This window comes from Calonectris borealis, chromosome 2 (genome assembly GCF_964195595.1).
Source record: "Calonectris borealis chromosome 2, bCalBor7.hap1.2, whole genome shotgun sequence".
Lineage (NCBI taxonomy): Eukaryota > Metazoa > Chordata > Aves > Procellariiformes > Procellariidae > Calonectris > Calonectris borealis.
In genome coordinates, this window is record NC_134313.1 from 6458375 (window position 1) to 6470660 (window position 12286).

At 41.4% G+C, this 12286-nt stretch overlaps 1 protein-coding gene across 1 annotated transcript in view; it reads left to right on the plus strand.

Moving 5' to 3' along the window:
• The window catches only part of COL22A1 (collagen type XXII alpha 1 chain), a 213554-nt gene that overhangs the window by 124927 nt on the left and 76341 nt on the right, over nt 1-12286 (plus strand). The window contains exons 20-22 of the mRNA XM_075141117.1: nt 452-481; nt 1368-1421; nt 2343-2396. Of these exons, the coding sequence (XP_074997218.1) occupies nt 452-481; nt 1368-1421; nt 2343-2396 (138 nt within the window). The remainder of the gene's footprint in view (nt 1-451; nt 482-1367; nt 1422-2342; nt 2397-12286) is intronic.

Below are 12286 nucleotides of genomic sequence, written 5' to 3' on the forward strand. Positions count from 1 at the left end.
GAAGACTGACAGCTGTCAGTCACAGCCACAGTGGCTTGCATCAAGGAGCCAAAGAAAGGTCTGAATCATGCGCAATATCCAAAGTCAGCCTGCGGTTTTTGTGATGCCTTCTTCATTCAGTATGACTCTGTAATTTAAAATAAGACAAGAGCCAGGGAATTTACTCACTTATTTATACCAATGAGATAATGAATGCAGTTCTCACTGTTCATACAGCTACACAAATCACTTCACAGGTAACTGAGTGAGCAAACCTTGTGTCAGTCTGAGCTGCTTCAACAGAAAGTATTCCCCAGCCTGCAGCAGGAACTGAGGAGCTGTAGCAGTTAGCGTGCATCTCGAGGGAATGGCAAGGGGACAAAATTACACTGTGGGGGACCACCATACCCCTGGCACCTTCTGCGTTGTCCTGCCTCTTTTTCTCCTTTATGACTCTGCATTTTTATTGCAGGTGCATACTGAAGGCCTAAAAGGAGAGCAAGTAAGAGAGATTCAATATCTATTCTTCCTTTGCAAGGATGTTTTTATGTAGTTCAAATGTCTGTTAGATTAGATTTTGCTATAAAATAATGCTTCAAAATTAAGGTGGGTAGAAGCATTTTCAGGACATCAAGAAACAAGTTTTCCTATTTGCGGTGGAGAAAATAAACAAGAAAGGAAAAAAGGCAATGTCCTTTTCAAGTGCGGTGAATCTAACGTAAATGAGAAGTATAAATTGGAGAGAGTCAGCTACGCAATACTTTAAGTCCAGGGATGTGTTAATATAAAAGCTAAACTGTATTTGAGTTTTATGCTGAATTTGTCTCTGAACGTGGGCACTCAAATAGGGAAAAGACACCAGTTGCTTCAGTCTGTTAGTCCTGCATATAAATAAAATATATTTAATTTTTTATTTTGTGTTGGTAGGTGTGTAATTTGCATTTTACTGTTATTTAATATAATGATATGCATCATATAAATGATACTTGAAGGCCCTTCACAGCTGTGCTGGCTTGGGGGAAATGCCCGCGGAAGCCGTTTTTGCAAGAGTTGCTTTTCTCCACCACCGAACCCCAACCCAGAGTGTTTTACTGGAATATCCAGGATAGCCCAGTGTCTTCAGTAGAATTACTACCTTTGAAAAAACAAAGACCCAGTTATGGATAAATGCCTGTTGAGCGTGGGTGGATCAGTCTGTGTGCAGTCTAATGAGTGATGATAATTCAAGTAGCCGAAAGATTAAGGAGAAAACCAGCTGGTCTCAGCACTTCGGGACCTATGAGGAAAGGGGTGGTATAGGTCCTGTAAAGATGACCAACATGAGTAATGAAAAATATAATTTTTCATACAGATATTTTAACACTTTTAAAAAAAATACATTTCCGTAGGGAGAGCCTGGCCCACGAGGACCACAAGGCCAACCTGGACTTCCTGGACCTCCAGTAAGTTGTTTCTCTCACCACTTGCAATTCCCAGAAACTGAAACTCAGACTGGTGTGAGGTATACATGCAAAATCTTATACATTTTTCAGGCACTAAGAGCTTAAACAGGGTCCCCAGCCTCCTGCTTTCTTCACTGTTGAGAGAAGGTCTCCTGCTGTGCATGGCCACTCTGAACATATGGAGGTGGCACCCAGGACATGGGCAGTCATTGCACAGAGGCAGACTTTGCTTCAAGGCTGTTGTCATGCAGAACCTGATTGTTTTTCTATTTCTAATGTCCTGAAGAGCTATATGGGCATTCAGCACATCTCAGAGAGGCACTCACTGGTAACTTGTAAGCTATCATGTAATGAAGGTCAGAGTACGGTTGCTGTAAAAGGGGTTGGCTTTATGCCACAAGGTCCTGGCTATTGTTGATGAAAAATAAGACTTGGGTATGCACGTTTGTATTTCAACACAATTTTTGCAACAATTTAGACATGCCAGCATTCTTACTTTTGACTTAATTATAGCTTATTCTAGTTATATTTTATAACTCAGCTCTGCAGGATATCTCAGTTCAGACTGCCACTGCTCCTTCATTTGCAAATACTCTGGATTTTCTCACTTCTGAATTGTTTGTTGTGTTTCACTGTTGATTGGGTTTTGTAAAATTGATGGCATTGTGAAGACGCGTTACTTAGGTAAATCTGGTTTTAATTATGTAATATAGTCGTGTGCTCTGTATTTAATCAGGGCATTGTCACTTTTCTCTATCCTGTTTTCTTATTCTCTTCTGCTCACAGGACAACATAATTATCAGGTAAGAGTTGTCTAGGTAGCCATGCAGTAACGGTAGCACAAAACAGCTAGGAAGTGGTTATACTAGTTCATTAGTTTTTCTTATTCAGTTAACTTTCTAAAACTTTTCACTTTTAAAGGGAGAGTCTGGTCTGGATGGCAAGCCTGGAGTCCCTGGTTTACCAGGTCAAAGGGTGAGTTGCTGTTTTTATTTAAATTAAGTCTCAAGAGGCTGGGGACAGCTTTGCTCAATAAGGTTTGACCCACTTTACATATACTTTTATACTTATCTAAGGATCCTGGAGGCCCAGATCCTTTCCTCTATTCCATATGTATGGTCCAGCAACTTTCATTACCTCTTGGAGTCCACAGATTGTATGCAGTGCCCTGTGGGACCCTAGGAAGGTTTCTTTCTTGTCATTTGCTCTCCTGTCTTTGTGTCTGCTCTTTGTTGCCAAGAGGATTCTTGATATGACTCTGAGTGTGCAGAGCCACTAGTAATATGGACAGGTTGAAAGTTCAGAGAAATGCTTTTGTTCTGGAAGTCAAATAAATGCAAAGACACTTGCAATACTTACTTTCTATTCTGTTTGGTCTGTACTTAAACAGAAGCTCCCACAAAATGGGACCTGGTGTACCATTTTCCACCAGGAGCTTAGATAGTTTCCTCTTGTTAAAAAAAATATTGGATTTTCTCTGACTCAGAGTTATGTCTTGAAATATTCAAGTACTGACAAGAAGTAAAGTTCATAGTGGGCCTGATCACATTACATGAATGCTCTGAACCTGCCTTTCCTTGCTTCAGCCCATTCGTATGAAGAACATCTCACTAGACAGCAGGTAAGGGTGGAAGTGAGATAGCTATTTAACCTTTGTGGAGGCAGTCATTTCAGTCTCAGTACTGCTGTTTGATGGGTTACTTTTTTAAGTAGTCACAGAGACTTGATCATAGCTTAATTCATAGAGGAGTTTGTGGGGGTTGCCTGTAATGCTTTGCACTTGAGTCAGCACCAGTGCTGCTGAAGAGTGGGTGTGAAAGAGCTACTTGTGAGCATGGGAGGCTTATGGGCAAAGGACAGTACAGGGAAGAAATGTGTTCCTTGGTAGGTGGTTTTCTACAGACTTTCCATTGAATTGCATGATATTAAATTGAGCTGTAAGCTTGGCTTTTAGGAAGCTTCTTCTTGGGAAGATGGGGCATGCAGTCTCATGTTATTGCCACAGTGGAAACAGGCGTTTACTTGTTTTCTTGTACTTTTCCAGTCTTTGGAAAATATCACCTTATCACTTTAGCAAATAATTGTGCTGTGCTTTACTTATGAGTTGACAAATTCTGAATTGTCCTGGTTTTAAAGCCTGCTGTGAAACATTGCTTCTTGAATAAGATTAATAGAACATATTAGCTGGGTAAAGGACAGTGATCTGTCAGGATCTGCAACAGGACACAAAATGCTCCTGCTAATGACCATTTGATTAGAGATGTCATTTGATCCATACTGTCTTTGAATGTTTCCCTGTTGAGATTCTGTTGAGTCTAGCTAGGTAGACTTCTTCTCCTAAGGGTCTTTATTAGTCATCAGACATCTTAGGTGGATACATATATTTTTTTAATTAAAGGCCATTATTCAATGACTGAATACGTGAGATGAATCAAAGTCCTGGGCTTGGTGGATCTACATGGATAACCTACATGTGGAAGAGAGAACAGATTAGAAGATACTACTGATTCACCATTAGTACAGTTCTTGACAAAGCACAAATATAAATCCAGGCATTGATTACCATCTTACATAAATTTGGCTGCAGAAAGCATTTCTCTAGACAAGCTTAGAAGTTAAAATGCCAACAGCAGAAATCTCCTCAAATATTTGTTTTATCTAGTTTTAAATGACTGGATGTGAGGTGAGGGCAGACTCTGAAGCCACAGCTCAGAGCTGTAGCAAACCCTCTTGCGCACACCCAAACAAGAAGGCTTTCTAGCAGCACAGCCCAGTGATGAGGACTTGGCCGGGGTCACGTTGCCTCAGTTTCATTTGTGGCTCCATCCTTGGCTTGTTGATTGGATATTAGGAAAAATTTCTTCACTGAGAGGGTTGTCAAGCACTGGAACAGGCTGCCCAGGGAAGTGGCTAAGTGACCATCCCTGAAGGTATTTAAAAGATATGTAGACGTGGCATTTAGGGACATGGTTTAGTGGTGGACTTGGCAGTGTTAGGTTAATGGCTGGACTCGATCTTAAGGGTCTTTTCCACCCTAAATGATTCTATGATTCTATTCTAAGACATTCACATCTCTTCACCTCTGCACCCCCTGTAAATAGGGGTAGGAGTGTAAGGCTGTACAAGTATGTGAGCAAACCAAACGGCCAGAGCAGCGGTGTGAGCATGGGTTTGTTTATCACTGAGCATGTTCCCCAGCACACCTTTGGGTCATGCTAAGTAGTTGTCTCCCAGAAATGTCCCTGCATTGCAGGGTGACTGTATCTGGCAGGCTGGATTGACAAAGGCCATCTTCTTTTGTGAGAAGGAGAATTTAGCTGCCTGAACGCAAGGTCCTGTGCTCTTTGCATGTGGAGCCCTGGCCCATTGTATTTAGCATAGACGTAGCCTTTTTCACTTTGGTAAGGACAGAAAAATCAGACTTAGCAAGATTTGGGACTACTTTTCAGTATTGTTAGCAGACCTGTGCAAAATAGAAAATCACTAACCATCTGCTTGGCTGGTCCCTCTGCTGTTTTATGCACGGCAGACATTATGCTATACCAACTTATATCTCCTGAAAATTTGGTTCCTGAGGTACTTTATAACTATTCTGCACTAATATCTTGTAACTTAAGGGACAGACTACAATATAAGATTGACTTCAGGACCCTCTCAAGTAGCATGCTACAAAGGGGATGATGTAAAACAGTTACTGTTTTGCAGTATGATTCAACCTCAGTTTTGCTTTATGGTCCTCAACCAAGATGTAAATGAAGTCAGCACATGCACAGAGCCCCTGTCCTGACATAAGGATGCAGATATGACCATTTGCTGGAGTTCTTGGAAGCCTGCAGTACTTTAATTAGCTGTAATGCTACTGGCACAAACTACTAATGGACTAAAGATGTGTTTGGAACCATTTCATAGAGGAATTCACCTCTCATAACACAGACCGCTGGAAGTGAAGGATCCTGAGCTGTGTAAGGACAGAGGCAATGTTGGCTGGTGTTAGAAATACGATGCAGGAGCCACCTACACAGTGTGTAGATTTCATAGAAGATGACATATTGTGCCAACTACCCTAGCGACAGTTTGGCTGACAGGAATAGGGTCATACATTTCGGAAAGATTTCTAGGAAAAGAGGAAGTATGATATTCTTTTAGCCTGAAGTTGTTGTTCCTGTTATTGCTGAAGAAATAAAAGAATACATGGGATAGTGCAGTTGCCAATAAACAAGGCATATTCTTTATAGAGTCACCATTTTTGTTATAGTAAAGAAAGTGTCAGTTTAATTTCTTAAGATGGGCTACTGCAAGTTTAATCATTCATTTAAATGCATTCGTTGTATTCACATAAAAATTTTTCCATTACCTCTGCTTAGACTGCACATTTCTTGGAGCAGTTGCATAGTCTTCTGCTAATGTGTGGTACAAGGATGGCTGAATAATCAAATGGGGTGATGACCCAAGGCTTCTTCTGGCCTTGGTATTACAGATTGCTTAAGACCATGCTTAAGACCAAGAATCAGGGCTCAGTATTGGGGCCAGTTCTGTTTAATATCTTTATCAATGATCTGGATGAGGGGATCGAGTGCACCCTCAGTAAGTTTGCAGATGACATCAAGTTTGGTTGATCTGCTTGAGGGTAGGAAGGCCCTACAAAGGGATCTGGACATCAATGGGCCAGGGTCAATTGTATGAGGTTCAACAAGGCCAAGTGCCGGGTCCTGCACTTTGGCCACAACAACCCCAGGCACCGCTACAGGCTTGGGGAAGAGTGGCTGGAAAGCTGCCCAGAGGAAAAGGACCTGGGGGTGCTGGTTGACAGCCGGCTGAACATGAGCCGGCAGTGTGCCCAGGTGGCCAAGAAGGCCAACAGCATCCTGGCCTGTATCAGAACTAGTGTGGCCAGCAGGAGCAGGGAGGTGATCGTGCCCCTGTACTCGGCACTGGTGAGGCCGCACCTCGAATACTGTCTTCAGTTTTGGGTACCTCGCTACAAGAAAGACATTGAGGTGCTGGCACGTGCCCAAAGAAGGGCAACGAAGCTGGTGAAGGGTCTGGAGCACAAATCTTATGAGGAGCGGCTGAGGGAACTGGGGTTGTTTAGTCTGGAGAAGGGGAGGCTGAGGGGAGACCTCATCGTGCTCTACAGCTACCTGAAAGGAGGTTGTAGCGAGGTGGGTGTTGGTCTCTTCTCCCAAGTAGCAAGTGATAGGATGAGAGGAAAAGGCCTCAAGTCGTGCCAGAGAAGTTTTAGATTGGACATTAGGAAAAATTTTTTCACTGAAAGGGTTGCCAAGCATTGGAACAGGCTGCCCAGGGAAATGGTTGAGTCACCATCCCTGGAGGTATTTAAAAAACGTGTAGATATGGTGTTTAGGGACATGGTTTAATGGTGGAACTGGTAGTGTTAGGTTAACAGTTGGACTTGATGATCTTAAAGGTCTTTTCCAACCTAAATGATTCTATGATTCTATTCTATGTCTCTGTTGCCTTTAGAGGGCTTGCTACCAAACCAGCCTTGCTATCTGCAAGCGTTGAGAACTTTAGATATAGCCCAGCCATACCCAGCAGGTCACCTCTAAGCAGTTTAGAACACCACTGTATTGCTCTCAGACAAGCTTTCCAGAAGTTGTGGACAAGAAAGCAGCATACTCACAGCTGTTCTCAAAAGCATAAAGGTTGCTGCTGAGTCACAGAAAGTGTGCCCGAAGGCTGGGATTTGCTGCTGTGCAGGAGGGTGGGATCTGAGGGAGCAGAGGACAGACTGAAGAAGACACTACAGGACCCTAGTGGGCATTAGAAAAAGAAAGGCTCCTGAGATGACTGAAGAATGTGATAGAGAATCTTCCTAATACTTTATTTAGAAAAAAATGAAACCAGATGTGTTTGGGGACAGAGAATGAAGGGGGTGTTGTGCTCCAAAAAGAGCTGATGGCATTATAGAGATCTGATTGCCAAATTTATCATAATCTAAGTTTGCTGTATATGAACCTCTCCCTCCTGCAGCCCATTGCCAGGATCTCCAATATGGAGCATGTATTTTCAATGTAATTATAATAATGCACGCTCAGAGACATAGTTCTTTAACATGGAAAGCTAATTGGAGGGCTGCTTACATTTTGGGGAGTAGTCCAGTAGTGGAAACACTAAGAGGAGCATAAGCTGGGAAGACAGGTCATCTTTCGGGCATTTAAAAGCACTTCTCTGTTAGCCTGCTTTAGTTGCAGGTCTTGAAGTGTTTTATGGGCACAGAAAATAATGTGCGCGGTCTCCTCGGTACATCTGCTGAACTGCTAATCTGACAATTCATGTCCATCCTTTGATCCTGCCTGGGGGCAGGAGATAACAATTCCACCCTGAACCAGGCAACTGGATTATCTTCATTTTATTAGCCAGCTGCTTCCAAGTGCCTGGCACCTGACATCTAAATTTTGACAACGATACCTTCATATCAAGAGCATGCAATGGGAAGAAAGAATCTTTTGCTGTTCACATCTGTCCCGTAAGACCTTTGAGTGATAGACATTACAGTCTCTCTGATTTTACTAAAACCGTCTGAAATAGAGGTAGAATTCTCAGAGTCTGGTTTCATTTTAGGTTGGTTTTGTGGTTTTTTTTCCCTCTTCCTGTCCTTCTCTTTCTTCTGTGAAATTAAAGAGAATTGAAGTGCTTTGATTCTGCTCTTAAGGTTTTTGACACTTGATCTACTGAAATATTTGTTGGAAATAAACCCAACTGTTTTTGCTTGATAGACACAAAAGGTGCAGGTGTATGACATGCTCCTGGAAAGCGTGCAGATCTTTGGGTAACCCAGCCTAAACACAGGGTTCTTCTGAAGTGTGCTCCAAATAACTTGGATTTCAAGAATTTGCCTCTTATTGAAATGATGTAGGTTCGTTCAAGTTGAAATTTCAGAAGGAAACCAAAAGAAAACATCTATTTATCCTATAGCAGTACTTTCACATAAGCATGAGGTAGCAGCTACCTAGACTCATTTTGAGTTTGATGTGCTGTACTGCAGCCTAGTTTTCTAAATTTGCATTGTCAAAATTTTCCCATGCTCAAAGAACGATCAGTGCAAAACAAAAAAAAAAAATACAGGAGGCTCATAGGTTAGTAAGAATAGTCTTATGGGAAAAAAAATTAATGGCAAATATTTTTTTAAAATAGTAACCTTTAATGAATGTCCTTCTCCAAGGTTAAGACTCCAATATACATGAGTCAGGCAGATAAGTAATAATAATTCCCCTTTTTTAAAGTTACTTCATGCACAAAATAATTTATGCGAAACACAGAATGAGAGTGAGTTGACTGTAGGAATAGAGATAACTTAAAAAATTTTACTGCAAGACCCTTTTTTTTGTGAGCTAATTGCGAAGTTCGGTGTGTCGGTCTGTCAGGTGGGAGGCAAGAGGAACGGATGCAGCTCCAGGAGTGAGTTACAAAGGGGTATCTCCTGCATCTTTAATTCAGCTGTCATGTTTCAGCAGGTTTTCATCTTCGTGTGTCCACATCCCCTGAATATTTATCCCCAAAGTCAGAGTAGCACAAAAAGCTTAACAGACCTTTCTTGACTCTTTACAAGTAGATTACAAGGCTATGAGTCTCAGTAAGTGCTGTATATTTGTTTTACAATAAAGTCTAAAGGGTCCTGTTAAAACTAGGGACTACTGGGTTCAGGGCACACCCTTCACCCAGAAGAGATGTATTAAGAGCACTTGCCAATACATGAGAGGTTTATCCCTGTTAGCTGTCACGGGGGACATAAATTTATCAGATCCCTGGAGGGCTGCTGAGCTCTTTCTTTGTGCATTTGATGGCGGGACAGAAATACATGTATTTGACTGTCCCCTTCTTGACCCATCTCTCTCCTGTCTAACTGGGTTGTTGTATATAATGTTCCTGTTCTGGCCAGTCACAACTTGAAATGGGCTGTCAACACTGCTTCAACTCTTATTTCTCTGTGTATGAATGACTTGCCTTGATTTGAACCACCTTAGACTCGCAGGGTCCAAGGGAAGGAGATAGTTGATTGGTATCTCCAGGGGGAGATGTGTAAATAATCCAGGAGAGAGAGGAAAATAAGTTTGCCCAGACTTTTTGGAAGACGCCAGTCCCAAGGGGGGGCAATCTCCCTCAATGTCCAAAAGCCCTTATAACCCTTTTTTTTCTCTGTTACAACAGCCCCCATGATCAGCCATTAGCTGGCCAACCCTGATGGTATTTGCATCCTCAAGCTAGGGAGATGCTCTCACTTCATAATTTACTGTCATTATCTAATACATATGGAGACTGTAAAAGGCTGGTGCCTTCAGGGAGCTCAAACATTGATTAACAGTGCTGGATTTCTTCTGGCTTCTCTAGTAACGTAGAGATAAAAGGACAGGGCTGAAAGGGGTAATCCTCGTATCCCATCAAGCTTACAGAGGAAACAGTTGGCATTTATATCAACAGTCATGTCCATTCACAATTAAGGATGCTTCCCATGCACGTGGTACCAAATCCACTTCTGTTCCTGGGGCCAAAACTCAGTGAAAAACATGCTATGAAAGTATATGACCATTCTGGCTATTGGACAGCAAGATGAGAAACAGTCTTGGGCTATGATACCTTTCAAAATTTCTCCTCTAGCAGAGTGGAGCCAACATTTTCCCCTGGTTTCCTGTCTTCTGTATGATAGAGATCTTTCCGATGGATGGTTGTGTTCATAAATATTTGTGGGTGCTTGAAATGTTCGGATGACATTGCCTGCCCTGGCAAAGTTCAGCCGTGCAGAAATCGAAATGTAAGCAAATGAAAAAAAGAAGGAAAAAAGGATTGATGGCGTAGATTAAATCCAGAGTGAAACTGTAATTGTCAGTGAGGTAAATATATCCATTTCCAATAAACCACACATTTTTAACTGTGCTATTGTTCAAATTGCTGACGAAGGAAAATAACGTCTATTTCATATAGTCGAAGGGTACACATTCTTACACACTTAGCTGATTTTTACTGTAAGTACCAGAGCATAATTGCTGGTTTTCTCTGTCATATTATTAGGTGATGTGACATTTCGCTTAGCTTCGTTTTCATAGGTATAATTTCTCCCAGCAAGTGTTTCTGTACTTTATAGACAGGCTGTAATATTATGGAGCAAATCTGTTGTAGTTTGATTTTGGCTAAACTCTGAGTGGCCAAAATGTCCCCCTTCACAATGCTAAATTACACTGTCAGCTTCTCTGTCAGTATAATTATATGCTGCTTTAAGGGGTTTCTCAGTGTTTTGAAAAGCACCGAAGTTTCTCAGCATTATACCCAAGGAAAGGGTAGGTTCCTTTCACATCTCTCTTTGCTGCCACAGATTAGCGTGCCCGGCCATCAGTAAGGAAACAGAACAATCAGTATATGCTTATCACAGGAGGCAAAATATATCCTTCCTTCGGCTTTTGAGATGGGTTTGGGGAGAAGGTGGTGCTGCTACAACCTTCCTCAGGTTCCCCAAGTAATATTTTACAGGTAGGACCAAGTTTCCAAAAAGCAGCAGTTCAGATAATACCCTTAAGCTCTAAAGCTGTTAAAGCCGCACCCTTGTGGACCTCCAAAGTAAGGCCTGCGTGTACTACTTGCATCTCTTCATTTGCAAGGTTACAAGGCTCACTGGGGTTTTGTTACCCTGAACACTAATGTATGTGTCACCCATTGTGATTTTGTATAGAGTACACAACAGCGTGTGTTCATGCTCTCCAACCTGCGATATCTGGGTGACCACTTAGGGAGCTAATTCCATTATGCTCCTTCAAAGGGTTATCAAAAATGTATCAGATTCCTGCCTTAATGCAGTCTCTGACTTAAAGTCTAAGAAGATGCAAAAACATTGCAAGGGGAGGTATAAGGTGGGTGATAATTATGCCCAGACCAACGAGGTTGGTGGGACATGAAGGAATCGGTTACACTGTGTTGGATGCTGGCCTCGGTGTTGTACCTGTGGAACCAGCCACCTCAATGCATGGCTCCCACGTTGATAGGAGCATGCAGTCATGCTCATCTCCCATGTCTGGCCCCACGCACCGCACCCTGTATGCTTTATTCGTAAGCTTATTTATTTATTTAAATGAGTATTTTAACTTGCAACTGTCCCTTGCATGGTCGCCTTGGCAGTTGGCAAAAAGAACATCTTTAACTAGAAAACCTGTGTTGAATCATGCAGTGACATGAGTCCTTCAGGTTAAAAATGGGCTCTTTTTGGCTTTGACAAGCGAAGAAGTGATGGATTTTGAAAAAGTAGAAGGAGCACTCATGAATAGTGCATGTACTTGAGTATTTAATGCAAATTTTTATTGGTATTAGGGAAATGGAAAAAAAATAATTTCCTGGAAATGACTACAAACTTCTTCTGATACCCGAGGACCTTATAATCACCCCTTTAATTTTCTTCTTAAATTCTTCTGTGTATAACAGCTGCTTTTTTTGTTATGAGAAAAATAAGGAAAAGATCAGATTCTGTCACACCAGCTAACGAAAATCAGTCAAAACTGGGGAAAATATGATGAAAACTTGGTTTGTTTGTGATGTTTTTAGTTTTTTTACTCAGCAGAAATTATATAAATTGTTTCTGGACATATTTCAATAAATAAAAATAAAGGGAAAATTATATATCTGTCTCATATTTCTGTATGACCAATCACATCACTAGTGACATGAAACTTGTTTAGTTTATTATAATATCTTCTAAAAAGAAAATTAGTTTGGGTTAGAAGTAGAAATGAGGCGGGGAAAAATCACTTTGTCTCTCAGATATTTATATGACCTGCTAGTATATTACTAACACCCTGAGAAGTATTAATGATTCAGTGTCTATTACATGCCAGCGAAGGATAGATTTTTTTACAGGAAAG